The sequence below is a fragment of the Rhinolophus sinicus genome, chromosome 17 (genome assembly GCF_057876585.1).
Source record: "Rhinolophus sinicus isolate RSI-liver-muscle chromosome 17, RSI-T2T, whole genome shotgun sequence".
Lineage (NCBI taxonomy): Eukaryota > Metazoa > Chordata > Mammalia > Chiroptera > Rhinolophidae > Rhinolophus > Rhinolophus sinicus.
In genome coordinates, this window is record NC_142517.1 from 62660885 (window position 1) to 62685122 (window position 24238).

General features: G+C 36.4%; 2 protein-coding genes and 1 long non-coding RNA gene across 3 annotated transcripts in view; 1 reads left to right on the plus strand and 2 right to left on the minus strand.

The window, feature by feature from the left end:
- The window catches only part of SLC15A2 (solute carrier family 15 member 2), a 33269-nt gene extending 19972 nt beyond the window's left edge, over nucleotides 1-13297 (minus strand). Inside the window, exons 1-7 of the mRNA XM_019729612.3 lie at nucleotides 13138-13297; nucleotides 11253-11340; nucleotides 10486-10627; nucleotides 5164-5256; nucleotides 3953-4052; nucleotides 2042-2132; nucleotides 1688-1765 (exon numbers count right to left, since the gene is read on the minus strand). Coding sequence (XP_019585171.3) covers nucleotides 1688-1765; nucleotides 2042-2132; nucleotides 3953-4052; nucleotides 5164-5256; nucleotides 10486-10627; nucleotides 11253-11340; nucleotides 13138-13275 — 730 coding nt within the window. The 5' untranslated portion in view covers nucleotides 13276-13297. The remainder of the gene's footprint in view (nucleotides 1-1687; nucleotides 1766-2041; nucleotides 2133-3952; nucleotides 4053-5163; nucleotides 5257-10485; nucleotides 10628-11252; nucleotides 11341-13137) is intronic.
- Nucleotides 13298-14158: 861 nt separating this feature from the next.
- LOC148754804 (uncharacterized) overlaps nucleotides 14159-24238 on the plus strand; it is a 43202-nt gene continuing 33122 nt past the window's right edge. Inside the window, exon 1 of the long non-coding RNA XR_016019735.1 lies at nucleotides 14159-14199. This is a non-coding gene — a long non-coding RNA (uncharacterized LOC148754804). The remainder of the gene's footprint in view (nucleotides 14200-24238) is intronic.
- The window catches only part of EAF2 (ELL associated factor 2), a 41022-nt gene continuing 35312 nt past the window's right edge, over nucleotides 18529-24238 (minus strand). Inside the window, exon 6 of the mRNA XM_019729691.3 lies at nucleotides 18529-18954. Coding sequence (XP_019585250.2) covers nucleotides 18908-18954 — 47 coding nt within the window. The 3' untranslated portion in view covers nucleotides 18529-18907. The remainder of the gene's footprint in view (nucleotides 18955-24238) is intronic.

Below are 24238 nucleotides of genomic sequence, written 5' to 3' on the forward strand. Positions count from 1 at the left end.
TATCTGGTTTCTGTCCATTTCTATTCTTTATTTTTCTTATTTATGCTCCAGGCAATCTGAATTATTTTAAGGCCTTCAAAGATGTCATCCTATCTCTCACCTTCTTGTCTTACAGATACCATGTCCTATTTCTGTTTCACTTCCAATCTCTTCTTTGATTAATTGCTGTTAATCCTTTAGTTCTCTGCTCAGATATCATTTCTTTAGGCAAAACTTTCCAACTCAAAGTTTTAGACATTCATCCCTCCTATGTGTTCCTATAGATTTCTCTGTACTTATTCACTTGTGATACTAATCATACTATTTTGTAAATTCCTGTTTACTTGTCTGTTTTCCTCTTCCTCTTGGACTATATAAGATTTTTTGAAAGCATAAACTCTGTAGCCATCTCATGCACCAGTGTGACCCCAATACCTAGGACAGAATCTGATATATAATAGGTGTATTAAATAAATGTTTGTTGAATGAATGAATAAAAAAGAAAGAAAGAAATTAAATTATAGTGAAAGGCCAGAGGGTTGAGTTATTTATTAATACCCAGAAAACTGAAGCAACTGACTAATAATGACAAGCTAGCACTTGTTATTTCATAATTTATAACACATTTCATTTGCAGCATTTCTTTTCATTTTCATAATTACTCTAATGTGCAAATATTATTATTGTCCAATGATCCAGAGAAGGAGACATAGTACTAATCACAGGAAAACATTTGGGAAAATGTTTGGCTTTGAAGCAACAAGGACACGGGGAATATAGTATCACAGCTCTCCTGGAATAACACATAAATTTCCTTGGAATTTGAATTGGAATCTGAGGGTTACTACTAGGCAGCCTCTGGTACAAAATGATCAGATTAAACATTGAGGCTTTGGGCTTTTTTCTTCTACTGAACTCTTTATGTTTGGGCTGGACATCTTCCAAGTGGGTGTCACCCAAAGACTCAGAGTGACAACAGGTTTCCAGGTCAATGATTAGAGACAATCATTTCCAAGTTTCCCCTGCATAAACTAAGCAACACACACATCTCCTTTCCTCTCCCATTACTGGGTTCTCAGTGGTAAAGAGAATGCTGCTTGATCTAATTTGCATCAGTTTTCATCTACTTATGCAACTCCTTTTATTCTCTTTGCTCAAGAGCAAACTCCTTGGGAGCATTGCAGAGCAGGGCAGAAACAGCTAAATCTAGAAGCTACTTTAAAACGCCCAAAGAACTAAAAATGTCTTCCAATTACCAGATAAATAACTATCACATGAAATAAGCTAGATTAAGAGAAAGGATTAATTATCTTCCTTGCTTCTTCACATGTTGTAGTGTAGACCAGTCGATCTCAATGGTGACTACACATTAGAATCACCTAGATATTTAAAGAATTATAGATGTCAGGCCCTATCCCACAGATAAACTGATTTAATTGGTCCTACATCAGGCCTAGGGATCAGTCTTTTTTAAAGCTCTCCAGAAATCTTATTAGTTGTGTAATCTCAAGCCATTTTTTTTTTTTTAATTTTCTGACTTTATTCAGTTAATTTATTTCTAATGTTTAGGGAAAACCCCTACAATAACACATACCTAAATGGGTTAGTGTGAGGATTGAATAAAATAATTTGTGTAAAGTGCATTCATGCTGCTTTACATGTGACAGCCCTTAGTGGTTATTAGTTTCCTCTGCTCCGCTGCACTTACCAAGAGCTATCACCATAAGCAATCCTGGAACTCCAAAAGCCAATGCATAGCAGTCTCCCCCAAAACACTGCACATCTCCTAAAGAAAAAGAAAAAGTAATCCTGAATCTTGAGTCTTTGATGCTCTATTCCACAAGCTCGGGTTTTTGAGATTGTAGACATAGATGTCTTCTTTCTTCCCATTACCTAGTTCATAATCTGTCTTTTGGGCCAGACAAACCAAAATTGAAAGAAATTCTCTCAGGTTTTCAAGCCCTTGAAAAAAAAAAAGAGGATGGACAGCAGGAAACCTTGAACAGATTTTTGACTGGCCAGAGTAAAGCCTTACACAGGGCCCCTTAGAAAAGATTCTAACCTCTCAGCATGGGTGTGATAAATGTAGAAATCAAGCTCCCTGCATTGATGGAGAGGTAGAAGACTGAGAAGTATCTAGCTCGTTCCTCTTCCTGAAACAAACAAGACAAATCATCAGTTCAAGGTGCCTCTTAACTCTACCACCACCCTATGTTGAGATTTACCTGGAACATACACAGACAGATTCAGATGTTGCCTCCATGGTGTCTGAATATGACAGTAGACATTTTTTAAAACATACCTGGCTGACCCCAGACAAACACTTGCACATCTTTCAAACCCAAGTACAAGTATCTTTAACATTATTTTAACCCCTTTACCTGGGCAACAATGATCATCTTGTACACTATGCCACTACTGTGTCTTACACATATCTATCCTAATATTAATTTCTTTGCATTAAATGTCTGTTTCTTTCAGGTTTTAGTTCATTTAGGGCAGAAATCACATCTTACTCATTTCTGTAATCCCCACTATTTAGCATAGCACCTGCAAATATTACAGACTCAATAGACATTTGTTGACCGAATTAAGTGAATGATTGATTAAGTAATTTGTGGAATGTGCAGTAGGAATAGGATTAGAACATAGGGCAGTGGAGTAAACTGTTGATCAATAGGGTAATTTACCTAGTGCTTATGGAAAGTCTACCAGAGAGTATAAAAGGAAGTCCATGGGCTTAGAAGTGGCTGGTGGAAACTTGGAGGTGGGTTTGTCCCATTATTGAATATCTTCATGAAGCAGTTACCAGATGAAGCAACATTCAAAAAAGTTGCTAATGTTTTGTTCATTGTGTACTGCTGTGCCTCATTTTGTACCCCAGATCTTTTCCTAACACATTAGCACAATCTGTCTTTCCCCATTTTCTATTTATGGTGTGTTTTATTTCTTCATCTGGTCACCACTTAAATTTCATTCCACTCATCTATTTGTATAGTTAATTGTGCTGCATAGAATCCCACTTGCCAAAGTTTTGTTTTTTCTCCAAATTCAGCAAACAATTATCATCTATGGACCCCCAGACAGATACAGAATTTAAAATGATAACTCAAATGGTCTGAAGGGTAAGAGACGATTTGAGTTATAACCACAGGAAGACATGACACACAGAGAGAACACAGAGAAAAAAACCAGAAGCATGATAAATGGCTATAGATGAGGAAATAGATACATGAAGACAGACAAAAAATAAAACTGAGAGCAAAAGAGGAAGTCAAAAATGTTGGCTAATCTAAGAATAGACTATTGCCTATTTGTCACTGCTTCCTCATATGGGTTCATTTTTACCTTATTCATACTGTTTTTTTCCTCATTGACAATGGAAAGTATTTAGGAAAAGAGGGAATAATCATCTAGACAAGTTCATCTATAGAAACTCACTCTGTTTTATTTCGGAAATGGTCAAGTTAGAGATGCTTAAATCATCTCTACACTATTCATTCCGTCCCATTCCCAAAGCACTTACCACGTTTCTTCTTAAATACCTCAAGTGAGAGTAAACTCACTACTTCAAACTCTGACTGTTTGAAGTTTTTCCTTTCATTAAGCAAAAAGCGAGTTTCTCATAAGCTTTCATTCATTGGTCTCAGGTTTAATTGCTGACATCTGTACAATATCTATAGAGAGCGATAATATTCTCTTTAATTATTATCTTATCCAGGCTAAATATCTCCAATTCCTCAATTTTTCTTCATAAGATATGTCTTTTAGTCCCATCTACCACCCTCGTCATTTTCCTTTGAACATTTTTCAGTTTTTCTTTCTATTAATGATCAGTACCTAGAATGGAACATAACTCCCCGGATATCATCTTACCAGTGAATTACTTTGATCTTGGCAAATGGCTACTTTCCAGGTAACTCTGTTAATGTTTGCTCTACATTCTTGAAAATACAGGAAGAACAGAACTCACATGCTTTTGTTCAAACTGGTCCCCACCAAAAGCTGCCACGCAGGGTTTGATACCTCCTGTTCCCAAAGCTATTAGACTCAGGCCAACCAATGATAAGACTCTGAAATGGAGAGATGAGGATACTACACATATTGATATTAAATACAACAGTAGAAATTGAATATAGAGTTACAGGAAGAAAAAAAAGGTACACAAGGGCAAATATTCCCTTTACATTTCTAACCTGTGGGCACTTTCCATCTGCCTTCACTCCTAGGAAAGACTTGGAGGCACTTATGCTCTTTATGACTCTGAGCCTCTGCCAGAAAGAATTTATTGCATGGGAAAATTTGTCCCTGATATTCCCATTTACCCCTTGTGTACAACAGATAGGAGCATATCCTGAAGGAACTTTAAAACCTGTGGTTCTCAATTTTGTCTTAGTCAAAGGGACACTTCAATAGAAAGAGCTTATAAACCATTATCCCACATACCCTTACTAACCACAAAACAAAATGTTAAAATTCATCATAATTTGTAGCAGTGTCACTGACTTTTCGATGGGACACCAATAAGAAGGTATCTGATAGTTACTAAATTTCAAACAAAATTCTTAACTTATTGCACAAATACATGCACATTATAAACATGTTTACATATGACCTGCTTCTTGAACAACTGTAATCCTCTATACTGACTGAATAGACATAAGAATATATCAAATGCTTCTTGCTCCACAAACATCAATAACTTTAGGAAAAATGGATAGAGCAACTAGAATATGTGAAACTACACAGAAATGGAAATACCCAAGCTTTGAATATGATTTCTACAAAGTATTATAAGGAAATATTACAGACATTTTTTAAAACCCTGTTAAAGTACAGATGCATGGATAGGTGAATAGGTAAGGGAATATGGAGGGCATGAGGGTTTTAATGATTGTCTTCAAGCGTATGATGAGTTTTTATGCAGAATACTAACTAGGCATTCTGCAAGTCCCTAAATATGTAATAAAAACAAATGAGCTCAGATAAAGTAGGAAAGAATTCAACTGGTCATAAAACAATTTTTTTCTTAACCAATCTGGTAATAAAACAATAGGTTAGGAAATAAAGGGACATCTCTGATAAAAAAAAAGAAAGAAAGAAAATAATCTATAATGACTATGTGAGACATTTACCTGTCTAATGGAAGAAAAGTGATTCAGTTTATGCCATGATTTTACTCACGTGTGTACCATGTGTCCCCCCAGTACTGGTAAAGCACCCAATGACTTGATCACATGGCCAAGCACATACACCAAGGAGAGATAGATAATCGTCCTGTTGAGAGAGTTAAATCAGTCAGTCTATGGACAGAATTCAGAGACTTGAGCAATATAGACTCAGAGTTCATACTGTTCTCAGTGCCAGGATAAATAAAGCAGGAGGAGGAAGAGGTGGAGGAGGAAAAATTTACCTGAGAAATGTAAATAGAAATAATAATGGTGAATGAAATAAACAGACTAGAAAAGGAGAGAAGTCTTTACCCTTTAATGTTAGAGGTAATAGACAATCCCTTCAAGCTCCTTTCTCATGCCTGATCTCCCCCCCCCCCTCTACACATACACAGAGGATCTCTGCCCTGGTACAGAAATATTAAGACCAGGATAAATTCGTAGTGAGTAATGATGTTTTAAAGTAGGAGAATCAGAAGAACAGAATACTTTGAGATGTTTTGCTCAAGGAATGTCTTTGGCTCTAGAAATTGGTAGGAGTCAAGGAAGAATTCCAATCAAACAGGAAAAAGGAATGGCTAATACAAAGAATTTTATCTAAACCCAACCACTAAGATATATAGAGAGGTAAAGGACTCTCAGGCCCAGTTTGGTCACTTACATCCTTGGGTTAATTGTAATCTCTGCTACAGTTTCCTCATGGACAAGTCACCAAGGATAAGAAAGGAGCCAGGGACTTTGAATAGACTGTCCATGATAAAGATCATGAAATATGGCAGACTACCACAAATACAATATACTCCTTATGTATATTACCACACTTGCATTCTCTTTATTATAAGTAGAATATTAGTACTAGAGAAAATCTTGGAAATTATATAGTTTACATCTATGATTTTCAAGTGTAATACACTAATGTGAAATATAAAGAATGGAACGAAGGTATCAGAGATAGAGATGCTGGGGATACCACAAATTTTAGGATGTGGATTTCTTATTCTAAATGCCTAATCTTCCTAGGCTGGCTCTCTAGAGAAGGGATCTTAGAAGGTTTATAATGGCAGGTAGAGAATAAGAAATTGAGTAACTGATCTAGGACTAACTAATATCAGAAGGAGGTGACAGTCTTTCACAAAAAGTTTTATAGAGTCTTCTAGAGGAAAGTTCTCTTTGCTGGAATAAAAAGAATAAATAGAAAGAAAGGGAATGCAAGTGGACTGAAAAAAGGCCATCACTAATGAACCTAAAAGAGATGATCTATGTTAGATCACCAGAGAGAAAAATCAAAAGGTGTCTCAGCTGGATTACTAGAGTCTGAGTAGGGAGATCTGAGCAATATCTGATTATTGGACTAAATGAATAAGAGAAGTGTAAGTGGCTTAGAAGGAAAACAGGCAAGCTTCTAGGTGAAAGCCTCATGGAATTAGTCTAGGGTATGAAGAATAAAAGAGAGGAAGCTAATGGCAGAAAACTTTAATACAAGGAAAAAGAAGTCAAGAAAGACTTGGAAATTGCACCTTTGAAATGAGATCATTGGGGTCATTGTAATTCCCACCATATGACACAGAACCAGTTTAGATAGACTTGACCAATCTTCCATTTGCAAATGAGGAAAGTGAAATCCAGAGATATCAAAGGACATTCCTAAAGTGACAGTCCAATTCATATTGATTGGGATTAAGTCTAAAATTTCTACTTTCTAACTCATGGTCCAGCGTTCCTTCAGTTTTATCATGAACAAGTTAATGTGGAAAAAGGAAAGAGAAGAGGAAGAATTTTTAAATATTATGCCATTACCAGAGTTATTTTTAATTAGAGCTTAGTAACTGAGAAGGAGTGTGCAGTGATGACAGAGGATGAGACTTAGCATGAAGAGAGTCAGCTCTGATCAGACAAAAAGGATGGGAGGGGGAAAAGGCATGCTATACACCCATTCAGAGAAAGAGAAAGAAGTGCAGAGAGGACATCAAAAAAACATATTTGGCAATAAACTCATTTAAGAGAGTGTTTGAAAGTGATTTCCAAGGTTGAGTACAGACTGATAGTCATGGGTCACAGGGAATAAAACCCAACACTAGGGAAAAAAGTCATCTTCACACCTGCCCACACCATCTGCAGTCTTGTGCCTACATCTGAGTATCTGAAGGTGAATAAATTTATTAACTGAAATACTTAACAGACACTCTTCCAAGTGCTGTGGATAAAAATATAAATGAGATTTTGTTCTCTATGTGTTTGGAAGAAAATAGATTTATACACAAATAATTATAAGACAGAGTTTGGTAAATGACATAGGAGGGTAAAAAAATAAGGAGTTCAGAGAAGATTAGACTACTTCTGGCTGGTAATGAAAGGTGAGGAGCGAGAATACTCCATAGCAAAGGTGGCATTTGAACTGAGCCTTAAAGGGTCGGGTCAAGGAAGGAAGAAGGATGGGGAGGAAGAGATTCCATGAAGTAGAGACAGTGCAAACAGACATGGAGAAGAGATGCCCTGACCAGTGTTAGGGAAATATTAGTACTACTCAGTTTTTTCTAGTAAACATTCTTGAAAGGGAATACGTATGACAGTAAGAGCAGGACGGTCAAATGGAATGAGATTAGTAGACAGTGGGTTAGTCAGCAGAAAATTTTGAGCAGGGTAGTAATGTGAACAGAGATTTCTGTTAGGAAGATTAATTTGGCAGTAGTGTGTAGGTCAAGTGTAAGAAAAGGATATATGAAGCAGTGATAACTTTTTAGGTGTCCATTTCAACAGCCCAATTTAGGGGTAACGAAGACCAAAACTAGAGTAGTGGCAATTAATGGCAGTGAGATTCACTGTTGAAGAGGAATACATATAAGAGATATTACAAAACTAGAATTAGTATAATTTGATAACTAATTGAATGTGGGGGTATAGAGAAACCAGAAGAAAGAACAGATTTGGGAAGTGAGGATAAGGTGGAACATCCAGGAGACGAATGCCAATATGCAGTTATAACGCATACTGGAAATTGAGTGACAGGTTAGGATTACAGAGTTTGAGGAGCTATCTGCCTATAGCTAATATTGACACCATAGGGATTGCTAAAAGGGAATCTGGAGAAAGAGAAAAGAGTAAAAGACATACCCTCGGGAAATGCCTACATGGAGGAAAGAGTAAAGTACACAAAAGGCAAAAGAGAAGCCAAATAAGGAAGAGTCCAAAAAAAGCATGAGGAAGAGAACCAGAAAATACAGTGCTAAAGAAGCCCAGGAAGTTTCAAGAATTTGGACTGATAAACAGACTGAAGTGTTAAAACAAGTTCAAAGTGAATAAAAATTTAGAAAAGACCACTGGAATTTGTTAACAAAGAGATCATTACCAATGATCTTAAAGACAGAAATTTCAATAGGATAAAGAGATGATATATGCTATATTTTATTCTATTTAGCAAACTGCTCTGTATTAAAGCTAGTTGAACATGAAAAATGTAAAGCAGGTATTTTATGTCTTATTTATCTCTTTATCCCCCATGTTTCTTTGAACAAATAGATGTCTGATTAACATTTATTGAATTAAACCCTATCAGATTAAACTGAATTTAATTGAATTCTATTGCACTGCATTATATTACTCTGCCCTAAGGAATAATAATGAAAAGGGAGAAAGGAAGACAACAAATACAGATGATTCTTTTTAAAATTTGGAGATGATGGTAAGAAGATAAAAAAAGGAGGGTTAATAATTGTTTGTTTAAAGCTATCAGAGCTTTGGACTTGCTTCTAGGTAGAGGAAAGGACTGTCGCTGAGGGAGAGTTTGAAGGCAAGAGAAGGGAATATTCCGGGTACAAAAACCCGAAGGAGAGTGACCTAGGTCATGGTGATACATACGTAAAAATTCATCAAACTGTATCCTTAAGACTTTTGGATTTGTGTACTTTATGTAACTTATACCTCAACAAAAATCAATTTAAAAAAATTAAGAATATCTCAAAATGGATTGAGATTGAGGGCACAAGTTGAGGTTGTTAAATTTCCTCTGAAATAGGCAGAAAACTAATGTTAAGATCATTGGTAGTGATGTTGAAATCCTGGAACTGTAGATCCTCAATTTTAAAGGAAGTCATTTAAAAACTAAAGTCCTAGTCATGTATGTGAGTCTTTTATTGTGTAACTGAATAGAGACCATGGCTTATACTTTTTATCTACACACAGTGCCACCCCCCTATCTATATGGACTTGGTAACTAACACTAGATAAATAGCAAACGTAGATCTCAGTTACCTACCCACTATCCCTCTCTCAAGTCAAAAATCTGTGTTTATACTGTGTTATAGTTATAGCTATGTAGAAGGTACTGATTAAACACTTTAGAAAAATGAATATAGAGCGGCCAAAGTGAAACATAAAAAAGTATTTACCTTGCAACACTAGGTCCACAAGATATCCGGAAGAAAATATTCCATGGTGAAACAAGTTTGGGAAACACTATGTGTAATAACCTTCTTTTTGAGATTTTACGGTGTGTATTAGCATGTTAATGGCTACAAGAAATCATGCAGTAAAGAAACATTTTCAGATTTGTTCAGCCTAGTATTTTCCAAACTTATTTGACCATGAGATCTTTATCTTCTTACCTTCCACTTATTATATCCTATGCAACTGATTTTCAGCAGAATGTACTTTGAGAAATTTAGACAAATCCATAGATGATAAATCCATAGAAAATAAGTGGGTGATGGATATCTAAGATCCATCTTTAGCCTATGAAAATAACGTTATGGGGGCAACTATAACATTATTCTATAAATATCTCTTGGTACTATTTTCAGGGAATTAAAAGATAATGAACTGAATAGACCATTAGTCTAACTCATGAAAATATTTACTCATATATTCTTAAGAAGGAAACTACAGAAAGAAGTTAAAGAAAAGAAAAAGAGATGGTAAAAGAGCTGAAAAGAGGGACTTGTAAGAAGATACTAAAGGAGTTGGGATGATACAACATGAAAAAGAGATGGAGAGTATATCAACTAACTATACTGAGGTCTCTAAAATTATATATTTTCTGGTGTGCGGGAATCTTCATTTCCTCTGAGATCAGAATAAGAATTGGTCTTAAACTACAGAATAGGAAATTAAAATTAGGTTTAACAAAAACGAAACAACTCCTGACCGAAAAGGATGTAAAAATATTGGAAAAACTGATAATGAAGAAAAATAGTTTTTCTGTGTTGCCAGTCTTAGAGAGACTCTTATTTATCATGGATGATATAAGTATGTTCATGCTTGGAAGAAAAGGCTAGAAGTGGTAATCTCTGCACAATTAATCTGTGAAGCTTCTGGGGATATGATCTTCTATCTTCCTTACTTGAATTTTCCCAGCCACGAGTCAGCAATGGCTGCTCCCAAGATGGGAGTGAAATAACAGAGGCTGTTGAAGGCATGGTATACAGATGTGGAGGTGTCTTCGGTCCAGTGCAGGAAATACAGGAAATACAGGGTCAGGACAGCTGGGGCAAAAAAAAAGAAAAAAAAAAGAGGCAAAATAAGATGGATGCATTCAAGTGACTTAAAGAGTAGAAGTACATTTAATCTCTGGTTTTTGAAGGGGATCTTGACCTTCAACATTCCAATCAGTGAGCTTGAGGGGTGACTGCTAGGCAGTAGGAGCAGGACCCACGGGAGTTATGAATGGGGAAGGGGGGCAATGCTAAGTGTACAAGTACAATACTCCTCCCTTCAGTCCATATGCACACATAGCATCATTTAGGCCAATCACAAAGCTAAATTGGTGCTTTTTCCAATATCCCCTTCTTCTCCTTCCCAGCAACAATCCAGTTCATACAACTGAGGAACAGACATGAAGACTGGAACTCAGATGATGAGTGTTTTCCCTCTTATATTCTCACAGATTGTGTTCTGGTTTCCAGTAGGCCTTTCTGTACTTGGCCTGTATGAGTTACTAGGTGAAATTCCATGAGGTGTTTGTTGAAAGTCCTGAGGAAAGGAAAGGACCAATTTGGATGAAGGCAGAAAGAGTGCGTAAGGGAAATAAGTGCATATAAGGAGACCAGATGTTACACACATGGGGTGAGGGTGAGTAGGGAAGAGTGAGACTTTGAGACACAAAATTACCTTTCATGCCATAGTAGGAAAAGCGCTCACAGAATTCATTTACCACAATGAAGGCAATGCTCAGTGGATAGTTGGAGCCACAGATTTTCTATGAAACAGAAGGACAGTGGTTCAAGTATGAGCTTTTTCTCCTTATTTTAAACCACTAGATTGTTCCACAACAGAAAATTCGTTTATTTTAAATCACCATGATAGATAATGTGAAGCAATGGTGCCTACTCTTCATGAAACAGCTACTATCAGCTAAAAGTTCTTGCATTGCTGAAACTATTCTGAATATTACTTTATTCCTCATTCATTAAACAAGGAACTTCTCAGACATTCCTTGATCTAGGACCTGCTTATCTTCTCATAACTACTAACTGAAAAGTCCTGGGCTCTGGGCAGAATAATCATACTTATTTCTTGGGACAGAATAACAAAATGGTCTATGGAGCACTTAATGTCTGAGCAGTTACATGTACATGCCAGTCACCTGCTTCGCTCCAGTGTGGGCACTGACCTCTCTCGCCCCCACCTGCCTTGTGCACCCTGCTGGGCGGACTGCTGGCAATATGATGGTTTTTCATTCGGAGACTGTTGGAGCCAGGCTCAGAGCCCAACATAGATTCCTAAAGGTAAGCTGATTGATCACCTGGAATTTGGGCAGAGAGTTTTTAAACCTTGTAAAATTAAATGTCCATTCTTCCTACGAAAGAGATTCAATAATGTTTGCTTGTTAATCCTATTGGGCATAAAAAGGACTATGCTATTTCATGCATCGTATCAGTCAGAAGACAAGGGATGTCATGTTTTATTTCAAATCCCTACCCATGATAACAGCCCAACTAACATGAGAGGGGGGATGAAGATATCTGTCCTTGCGAGAGACAAATTTTATCATGAGATTTATTTTGCCTCTTATTTCATAAGAAATGTATGCAAGTTTGTAAGCAGCCCTAAATAGTTTGGGGCCAGAAGAGATATAACTAACTAAATAAATAGTAAAGTAATAAATTCACACTTTCATTCTTTTACCCATATGGATAAACAACCCTCTTAAATTTAATATATGCTAATATATGGTAATAACATGCTTGAAAGACACAATGAACTGGCTTCTTACCTTCCAAGCTCACAGCTTGAGAATTATACAAGTTGAAGCTTTAACATACTTTCACCAGCTACTAACACTGTCACTGACTGTGTTAACATACTGACCTTGGCCATGTTGTTACACCTGTCTTTATGCTTCAGTTCTGTTATTCCAAAGAAATGGGATTACTACCACCTCTTGGCCCATATTGAGAACTCAGTAAGTATTGGCTATTATTCTCTCCACTATAGGATTTGGATGTGAGGATTGAGTATGATAACGAATTTGGAAGTGTTTTAACAAGTATATAATGCAAAACATTATTACTTCTTTGTTTCTCTGTCCTGCCTCCCACTCTAAATTTGAACACATAGTAACTGAGGCTGGATCTATTCTAAAACTGCATTTGGTGTCCAACATAAGACTCTGCACACAGGGGGAACTAAGGGCTGAGTTTTCATATTGGTAAAGAAAGAACAATCACACACAGTTCTCCAGAGAGGAGTGCTTGCCAAGTTTCCCTGGACATTCAAATTGCTTTTTTTGTTTTTAATTTACCCCAGACAAACTCAGAATATACAATGAAATACAGCAAAGTCCTAGATTCCAAATTAACTTTGACTACCTCTTGCTGCTGCTTCCTCTCCTCCTAAGTAAAGAAAACCTGTTTGTATTTGGTTTTCAGGTAACCAAAAAAGAATAGCTTTTAATAACCTAATACAGCTCAGCCTGAAACTCCGAGAGGCCAAGGAAGAGAAGCAAAAGAGCAAGTCTTTCCTGTCAGAGGCAGAACTGAATCTGGGGACTCACCGGAGGTGGCTTCTTTGGAAGGCTGGGGGGTCGAGGTGGTACCTCTTCAGTGGAGACAGGTAAAAAAAAAGTTTCCTTGGACTCGTTTTTCCTGAAAGGATTCATAGCTGGCTCCTGACTCTCTCTCTCCCCAAGCATTTGGCTACCGTAGACACTTGGGACAGCTGCCAGATTACTGTGAAAAGGGGGACTGGGCGGGGAAGGGGGGTGGCTTCAGTAACTAGGTTTAACCCTGTGGGTGTTGGCTTCAGCAGTTGCCTGGCCCAGAGCAAAGCACAAGGCCATAGGAAAAGAGAAGGTTGGGTCTCAGAGACTAGTTCAGAAAAATAATTATACAAAAAGGAAATAAAGCACAGGGAAGAACAACACATCACAAGACGGGATGAGACAATGCCAGAGAATTGCAAAAGAATGCAAACTAGTTAAGGGCACAACCCGTCAGCACAGATTTAAACATTGATTTCAGGATAACAATAGCTGCCATTTACTGAAAATCTATTATGGGCAAGGTTAATATATATATGAATTACATATATATTATCTACCTATTCTAATTGTTCTTACTATCCCCATTTTATAGGAACGAATGTCCCAAGAGGTTAAGTAATTTGTCCAAAGTCATGTGGCCAGTAGGTGGCAGAACTGGAATTTCACCATAACACAGAAGAAAGATTGGTAAATTGAAATGCATTGAAAAGGGAAAGTCAACATAAAATTGAATTTGAAAAAAGAGAAAAGATGTTGATCTTGGTTTTCAACATAATAAAGTTAAACTAGAAATACCCTATAAGCAATTAAAGAGGTGGGGCTAAGGAAAACAGCAAAAGGATTGTGATGTACATTTGGGATCATTCTCCTTTGCGAAAACCATTCCCTGTGTTTTCATCACTTCAAGATTAATCCATCATTTCATTAACAAATAAAATTTAATTTTAGCAAAAATTATGAACCAGTTTCTTTCCAGATACTAGTGCAAATATAATTTTCCTTATTTTTTAGTTGATGGACTCCCAAATGGCTTCAGAATATATTTAGTCCTTATCAGAGGAAGAACAAGAAGAGGTATGATGATGACTGATGCATTTTGTACAGTATTATTTTTGTTAAGTCAAAGAGATAAAAGAAGAACAAAAGAGTAGGACGCTCGCCTGCCAGTCAAAAGAAAAAGGAAAAGAATGGTCAGAGAGCTATAAGAAAAAAGGAGGAAACCAACAAGGAGCTTGGGAAATGGAATGAACTATTTTGAGTATATGAGAACCTATGACTCTATCCCTCAAAAAATTCTTACATTACCTGTTTGAGTAATTTATTGACAAAAAGTCTACCCAGGAAAAGTCTACCCTTTCCTCCCTAAAGTCTACTTCAGACTTTAACCATGTTTTCCCAATTTCTGTTATGCTCATCCCTTTTCACTGACTTTACCCAAAGAGTCCAGCTTCATTTCTGACTGTGTCATTAATGATTAAGCTGTAGTTATTCTTTCAGGAAATATTGCCCCGTCTGGCTTGGTTAATGACTCTGGATGCAAAACAAATGAACAGCCAGAAGTTACCAGTCAAGTTAATCACTAGAGGCACAGATGCCTTGAAGATCCAATGCCAGTGGCTCCCCTTGCTCTCAACTTGTACCACTACAATAGCATTTGATCTGGCAGAGCAGATGAAATAGCACCTATATGCGATGTACCAATTCATTTGTGCTCATAGGTACCCAAAATACCAAACTTTAGAGTATTGATCTTGGCTCTCTGATATGCTTTTATTTAGATGAAATTCTTTGGATTATGGCAATATAATGTTAGTATTCATAGAATCAAATAATATCAGAGATGGAAGAAATTTTAATTTTATGTAAACTAAATTTCTCCACTGATGAGTCATTTATGTTAATTCATACACACGAGCACACACACACACACACACACACACACACATACAAATTAACAGTTCTTTCCCTTGAAAATTCTTATACACTACTAGATTGAGGTAGGGATCTAAGAACCTGTTTTTTAAATTAAATTTATTGGGGTAACATTGGTTAATGACAGTATATAAATTTCAGGTGTAACTTTGTAATACAATATCTGTATACTCTAGTGTGTGTTCATCATCTGAAGGTTTGTCTCCTTCTGTCACCTTGTATTTGACCCCCTTTACCCAATTCATCATCTCCCTGCCCCCTTCCCCTCTGGAAACCACCATTGCTAGCTTGTTTGCTGCTTTTTGTTTTATATCCCACAAATGAGTGAAATCATACAGTTTTTGTCCTTTTACATCTTATTTAACTTAGCATAATAATCTCAAGAGCCATCCATGTTGTCGCTAATGGCAATATTTCATCTTTTTATGGCTAAGTAGTGTTCCATTGTATATACATACCACATCTTCTTTACCCAATCATCCATCGAAGGACATTTAGGTTGTTTCCATGTCTTGGCTATTGTAAACAATGCTGCAATGAACATTAAGAGTACATGTATCTTTACGAATAAGTGTTTTCAATTTTTTTTTGGTAGATATCCAGAAGAGGGATTTCTGGTTTGTATGGGAGCTCTATACTTAATTTTTTGAGGAACCTCCATACTGTTTTCCATGGTGGTACAGCTATTACAACCAGCAGTGTACGCGGCTTCCCTTTTCTCCACATCCTCTCCAACACTTGTTATTTCTTGTTTTATTGGTAATAGCTATTCTAACAAGTGTGAGGTAGTATCTCATTGTGGTTTTGATTTGCATTTCCCTTATAACTACTGATGTTGAGCTTTCATAAATTTATTGGCCATCAGTATATCTTCTTTGGAAAAGTGTCATTCAGTTCCTCTGCTCAATTTTTAATCAGATTGTTTTTGTTGTTGTTCTATGAATTCTTTACCTATTTTGGATATTAGCCCCTTATCAAGTATATTGTTTGTAAATATCTTCTCCCATTTGGTTGGTTGCCCTTTTTTGGGTTGATGGTTTCTTTTGCTGTTCGAAAGCTTTTTAGTTTGATGCAGTCTTGTTCATTTATATTTGTTTTACTTCCCTTGCCTTTAGGGTCAATATCACAAAAACCCCTCTAAGATCAAAGTCCATAAGTTTAGTGCCTATGTTTTCTTCTATGTAATTTATTGTTTCAGGTCTTATATCGAAGTCTTTAATTCATTTTAATTTTTGTGGATGGTGTCAGATAGTACTCTAGTTTTGTTCTTTTGCTTGTGGCGTTCCAGTTTTCCCAACACCATTTATTGAAGAGACTTTCCTTTCTCCATTGTATATTTTTGGCTCCTTTGTCAAAAATTAGTTGCCATATATGTGTACCATATATTTCTGGACTCTCAATTCTGTTCCATTTGTCTGCATGTCTGTTGTTCTGCCGATACCATATTATTTTGACTACTGTAGTTTTGTAGTATAGTTTGATTCAGGAAGTGTGATGCCTCTGGCTTTAAGAACCTGTGTTTTTTTTTAACAAGCATCTCTGATGATTCTTATGACAGGGATTTGGGGAACACTGGTTTGAAATTCCTCTCCCAGTCTAGCCTGAAGAATATTACAGAAGAGCTGAGAATGGACAGAGCAAGGACTAGATAGAACTCTAGCCTTCCAAGTCCTATTCTAAAGCCCTTTCTCTCATATCAAAATGCCTCTTATACCCTATCATGTTTGCTAAGTTGAAATCAGATAGAAGGATAAAAGAGAAAAGATCGAAAAGTAACCCCTGGATAGAAATGAACACAAACTCTTCAGAGACAAAAAATATAATAAAAATGGAAGAATCTAAAATATCAATGATAAGGATAAAAAATATTTGTGACCTCAGTGCTTATGACAGCAGAAAGTAATATTTTATAGTCATATATAGCAAGGAGATTGAAGCTATAAAATGAAAGATACTAATATAGAAAGAAGAGGCAAATAAGAAATTAAAAGCAAACATGTTTAACAGGTGTATGTAAATAAAATCAGCACACAAAAATAAATTGTATTTAAATTCAGCAAAAACAAATAGAAAAGAAGATTTAAGAAATAATATCAGCTATAATAGCATAAAAAGATACCTAGGAGTAAATCTAATAAAAGATGTTCAAGACTTCAACACTAAACACTATAAACTGTTAGTAACAGAAATTTTAGAAGATCTAAATAAATGAAGAGACATACCACGCTCATGATTTGGAGGGTTCATATTGTAAAGATGTCAGTATTCCCCAAATCAACCTATAATTTCAACACAAAATCCCAACAGGTTTTGTGAGTGTAGGAAATGACAATTTGATTTTTAATATTTGAGCTTGTTTTAATTAATAAATGACATAGTTGTAGTTCTCACATGAGTACTGATGAATAAAATAGAAAAGTGAAGACATAGATTAGTTGAAGGTAGACCAGAAAAAGGGAGAGAGAAGAAAGTAGGAGAGATTAAAACCAAAACTTAAGAATTAAAAAAAAACCAAAAAACTACAGAAATCTCTGTGGTGAGAGGTGAAGTTGAATAAAAAATTTTTTCAAAATTGCCAAAACTTGGAAGCAACCAAAATTCCTTCAGTAGGTGCATGGATAAATAAATGGTGGTACATGCAGACAATGCAATGTTATTCAGTGCCAAAAAGAAATTAGCTATCAAGCCATGAAAAAGACACGGAAGAAACTTAAGTACATATCACTAAGTGAAAGAAATCAATATGAAAAGGCTACATACTGTATAATTCCAACTGTATGACATGCTGGAAAAGGCAAAACTGAGGAGACAGTAAAAAGATCAGTGGTCCAAGGGTTGGAGGGGAGGGATGAATAGGCAGAGCACAGGATTTTCACAGTAGTGAAACTATTCTGTATGATTCTACAATGGTGGATACATGCTGTTATATATTTGTCAAAACCCATAGAATGTACAGCACAAAGAGTGAACTGTAATTAAACTATGAATTTGGGTGATGATGTGTCAGTGTAGGTTCATTGATTGTGAAAAATGTACCATTCTGGTAAGGATGTTTATAGTGGGGTAGGTTGTGCATGAGTGGGGACAGGGAGTTATACGGAAATCCTCTGTACTTTCTGCTCAATTTTGTTGTGAACCTAAAACTTATCCAAAAAATAAAGTTTATTAATTTAAAAAAAAGAAACTTCTGCTGGTCAGTGGCTTTCAACTAGTCTAATATGTATCATTTCTTCCAAATTAAAAAATATTAACAGATATAAATATTATTTATCCTCTTAACACTTAACAGCTTATTTTTCTCTCAAAAGCAAAATAAGCAAATAATGAAAAATATTATGAGCTAACAGTTGTTTCATTAAAACAATTATTTAGGTTCACCTTTACCCTAAATTATAGCTTAATTTTGTCAAGAATTAATACATATATTTTCCACAAAAAATTAAGAAATATGAAATAGAAAAGTCTCAGAAATATAATTAAAATCATAGACATTTATTATATAGTTTTGACATGTCACAATTGTAGAAAGCAGTGTGGTAAAACAGAAGTCTGAACTTGAACTCTATGGAACACCTTATCTCTCATTTGTTAACTAACCATATATGGGCAACTTACTCTGAATCTGTTTTCTCATCTGTAAAACTTCATTAAAGCTTTAACATCATATGAAAATACATGCAAATGCTGGTACTCATAAAGGTAAAAAAAAATTAACATTAACTGAAAATTATTCATCAAATTTAATTCATTTTATCATTTAAAGATACATTTTCCTCAGTCTTAGGAACTTTTATTCTCAATATAAAATAATCATGTCTTGTAAATTTTACATCTATAGCTGAATGTTTCTTCATTCATCACTGTCACTTCCTGAATCACTCAGCTGCAAATCATTTCCTAAAATAAAAAAAATAGCAAAACTGTAATGATTAAATATTTAATATTTTAATGTTTAATATATTTATTTTTGGATAACAAATATAACAAACAAAAAGTAATTCCAAGTGATACTGTTTAGTCAACATTTTGTCATTAATAATCAGACTTCTGATACTATAATACAATTTAGTCACATTGTTAGTAACTCAAATAATCAATACTGCCTGTAAAGAAAAAATACACCACTAATCTTCAGCATAATTTTAGTATCACCTGGCATCTATTTTGGTCTTTTTTTTATCTTCTTTCACATACTAACATCACCCTTCTTTTTATACCCTTTTTATACCACTGATTTAATTACACCAGGAAATGAGAGAAAATGTGGTTTAAAAGATCAGATTATACCATTTTGAAGAGTGAAAAATATTGTAAAATTTTTAAATTAACATTTTGTCAAAATCATTATGCTTTTTAAAAGTAACTCATCATCGATTTCTTTTGTAATTCATCCATGTGCTTATGGTCATGAAACTTACATTCCAGTGCGGGAAACAGACAGTAAATAAATAAACAAATATATAATATGCCAAGAAGGGATAAATACTATGAAAAAATGAAGATAGGTATGGGGAGAGTGGTAGGAGGTGCTATTTTAGATAGGGAAGTTGGGAAGACGTCTTTGAGGGGTGACATTAGAACAGAAATCCAAATGTAAAGAGAAAGTCATGAAAATATGGAGGGGAATATCTGTCCAGGCTAAGGGAACAGCACATACAAATGCCCCAAGGCAGAAGCATCCTTGTTGTGTTCTCTGACTGTAAGAAGGTCACTGTGGCTGGAGTAGAATGAAGAGGAAGGGAATAATAGGAAATGAGGTCACAAAAATATCCAGAGACCGTGGTTTCTAGGTTATGGTAATAACTTTGAATTTTGTTTGAAATGTAATGAGAATTCATCAGAAAATTTTAAGCAGTTAACTGAATTGGACACTATTACATATCAATGGAGAAACTATAATGGTATGGAAGAAACAAGGAATCAGGGAGAACAGTATGAATCTATTGTAGTTTCTCATGTAAGAAATAATACTGGCTTTGACTCAGGTGGTTCAGGTGGAGGTAGTGGTAAGTGGTCAGATTTATAATATACTTTGAAGATAAAACTTAAAGGACCATCAAAAGCACTAGACTTAGGGCATGAGAGAAAGCAAAAAGTGAAGAATGACCCTCAAAATTTCTGGTCTAAACACCTAGGTAAATGGTGGTATCATTTACTGAGATGAGAAATGCAAGAGGAACAAGATTGTATGAGAAAAATCACAAGTTCAGCTTTCAACATGGCACGTTTGAGAAATCTTGTAAATTTTTAAGTATATATGGTACAGGCAATTGTATATAAAAGTCTGGAGCTGAAGGTAGGGGCTAGAGCCGGAAGTAAAGATTTGAGAGTCATTGATTATAAGGGTTTATTTGAAGCTATGGGATTGGATAAAATCATTTGGGTAGTAAATTACAATGGTTAAAAAAATTCTTGTAATTTTTAACTACTCCACAATCAACAAAAGCTGGCATATTTTGAAGTTAATACCCAATTTAAGAAGAGTAGATTTTAAGCCATATATAAGTTGTTCTAAGGTATCTCAGTCTATTACCTGAACTCCAGAGCTGATTATATTTGATAAAGAAATCTGCTAAAACTTCTTTTGTGCATCTGGTTCCCATGACCATTTGATCAATTTAGAAGCTTAAGTTTCCACTTATTATACAACTATTGAATGGCACAAGAATGTTCAACTTGATATGATGCCTGTAATATGAGTTTCTCAAGTGACACAAACCCAAACATCCTGAGTTTCATTTTTCTTAATAGACTTCATGTTATAGAGGTCATTTGATTTCATAGTACCACCGTGCTGTTATAATGCTCAGTCATTTTTGAAGATATGAGATTAGCCTTTGAATAGAGGTGTTTAGTACAAGCAATATGTTTTCAATCAAAATGGTAATTATGACTCGAAAAAAAGAGTTTACCCATAGCAAATGCATTCAGACACCTAAACCAGTGGTTTTCAATGAGAGCAACACGGCCCGCTGAAAGATTTTACAGAAATTTATGTAAGGGGTTGCCTGTCCAGATGATTTGCGGATTGCTAGCGGCAGTCAGTGAGAGGAGAATTTAGTGATGGCAAATGTCTTGTAATGCTGGGGCCAGTCTTGTACAATAGAGACCTTCTCCACATTCTGCACAACTTGAAAGTCCAGTACGATACTCATGTACTTGGAAGACCTGCTTGTAATTTTAAGGCTAGAACCTAATTGCATTTTTGAAGTATTCTTTTGCACAGATTTAAAATTTACTGAGAAGGTCCAAGATGGCAGATTAGAAACACACTATGACTGCTGCCTCCCAGGATCACATTAAAATTACAACTAAATTATAGACCAATCAACCTCAAGAATCATCTAAAGACAAGCTGAACAGAACCCCTATAATTAAGGATATAAAGAAAAGGCCACATTGAGACTGGTAGGAGAGGCAGAGACATGAAACAGGCTGGCCCCAAAACCACAGGTAGTGGTTAAACACCGAAGGGACACCTCCCTGAAGAGGGAGGAGTCCTAGCCCCATACTAGGCTCCCAACCCAGAGGTCCTGTGCCAGGAAGAGGAGTCCCCACAACATCTGACAGTGAATACCAGTGAGGAATCTGTCCATCCATCCTTGTGAGATGGAAGGCAGCTGGAAACCCAGACATCCTCTTAAAGGACCAGCACACAAACACACTCACTTGCAAATACTCACCTGGGTTCCGATAGAGGGGCAAAAACTTGAAAGGTGCCAGAGACATTCAGGGAAAGCTGAGTTGTGTGGCTCAGAGTAAGGGCTGGAGGGAGAGCCACTATTGTCCTTGAGTGAAGGCCATCTCACCTGTAGCCTACAGGAGGGCACCATGATTCCTATGTTGAGCCTTTCCCTAAAAGGGCCACATCTGAGACCTCTTTGGTCTAGTTAAATCCACACATGCTTACTAATTTGGTGACACCCTGGGTCACTGCACCTCCCAGCTAGTGCTGCATCACCGGGGGGCACTCTCAGCTCCCAGAGGCTGGCCCCACACCACAAGCTGCAGAACCCATTTACAGTAGCAGATGGCTCATGTAGGCTGGGAACTTTTGGTGGCAGACAGTTAGCCACAAATTGCACTGTAGCCTTTCTTGAGTGGCTCTCAGAAATCTGAGGGCCAAAGGAGAGCAGTGGCTGGCCAGCGTTCTCAGGGTATTTTGCAAAGTAGTCACAGGCCCAGCACTGGAAAAAGAACTGAATCTGCATTAACTTTGTAAAAACCACCGTCCATGCCTCCTGACTCCTTGAGACCCTGCCCCGCCCAGCTAGTGCTGCATTGCCAGGAACACTCCCAACACTGTGTCAATGAGCCATGTACCTAAGGAGGCTCTTTCAATGGCCGAGCCTTATGGGCAGCTGACAGGTGGCAACAGGTCTAGGGGAGCCCTGAGCCTTTTGCTCAGTGGCCCAAGTCCCAATACTGGTGGCAGCTGGCATCTGTTCACAGTGAGGCCACCCACACTCTCCCCCAGGTACAACACAAGCAGCAAACAACCACATATTGCTTTGTAGCTCCCATCAGGTAACCCTGGGTAGGTCACAGGCAAAGCTAGAGACACCAGAAACAATACACCCAGAGACCAGCTTCAGACCATGTCAGAGCACTACCTGATTAGCCCCACAGGTGGCATACCTAACGGGTAGTCTCAACAGGCACAAGAGCCCACTGAGGCAAATCCCCCTCTAAGAGGTCACCCCCCACAAAGTAGCTCATACACTGTGGGCGTAGCCAACCCTCACAGCCAGTCAGCCTGAGAGTTAATCCCACAGCTGTTCCAAAAGCAATCAAGGCTCAACTATTATACAACAGGAGAATACACACAACACACACAGGACACTCCTGGAACACACGCACAGGTGATCAGGGAGACAGTACCACTGGACCACACGGGACACATACTACATACGGCCACCCAGAAAAGATGAGAGACATAAAAGATCTACCTAATACACAGAAACAAACATAGAGAGGCAGTCAGAATGAGGAAACAAAAAACCACGTTCCAAATTAAAAAACAGGAGAAACCTCCAGAAAAAGAAATAAATAAAACAGAGGCAACCAACCTACCAGAAACATAGTTTAAAACACTGGTTTTAAGAATGCTTAAGGAACTTAGTGAGAACTTCAACAAGAGATATTATAGTAAACATAAATAAGGACTTGAAACCATAAAAAAAAAAGTCAGAAATAAAGAATAAAATAACTGAAACGACGGCTACACTACAAGGAATCAACAGCAGACTAGATGAAGCAGAGGATTGAGTCAGCAGTTTAGAAGACAAAGTAGCATAAAACACCAAATTGGAACAACAAAAGGAAAAAAGAATAAAAATAATGAAGATAGTTTAAGGGACCTTGGGACACTGCATTTACCAGAACCTTCCATACAATGTTGAAGGAAATCATGACACTATTCCTCCTTGCTTTTTTCCTGACTTTAATGAAAATGCTTCAAGTCTGTATTAATCTAATGTTGACAGTAGTTTTGCTTTTTATAATTAACTTTTATAAAGTTAAGGAAATTCCCTTATATTTTACCTTTGGCAAAAGTTTTAAAATAAATATTGAATTTTGTCAAATTCAAATTTGTTGAAATGATCATATGGTTTTACTCCTATAATCTGTTAATGTGGTGAATTATATTGATATTATTTCAGATACTGAACATCTTATATTTCTGTAATGACTCTCATTTGGTCATGATTTAGCTTGCTTGTTTTAAATGCACTGATTATTCAATTTGCTAATATTGTATTTAATAATTTTGCATCCATGTTCTTAAGTGAAATTGATCCACAATGCTTTTCGTCTTATTCCTGTACAGTTTTTGTACAGAGATTATCCTCAAATTGTAAAAGAATTGGGTCACTTTCCCTACTTTTCTATGCTCTGAAACAGTTTGTAGAAGATAACAATTATTTGTTCCTTGAAGATTTGTTAAAATTCATTTGTGAAACTACAGTTTTCCAGCATCTTGGGGACCTGGAAATAGGGTGGAGGAGGAAGAGACATTAATTGGTTTCTTCAGGCTTTCTACCTTTGTTTGAGTCAGATTTGGTAAGTTATACCTTTTCTAGAAAATCATCTAGTTCTATGCCAAGTTTACTGGGGTGAACTTTTTGTAAAATTCTCATAATTTAAAAAAATAAAAGCATATTATAGTTATAATTTTAAC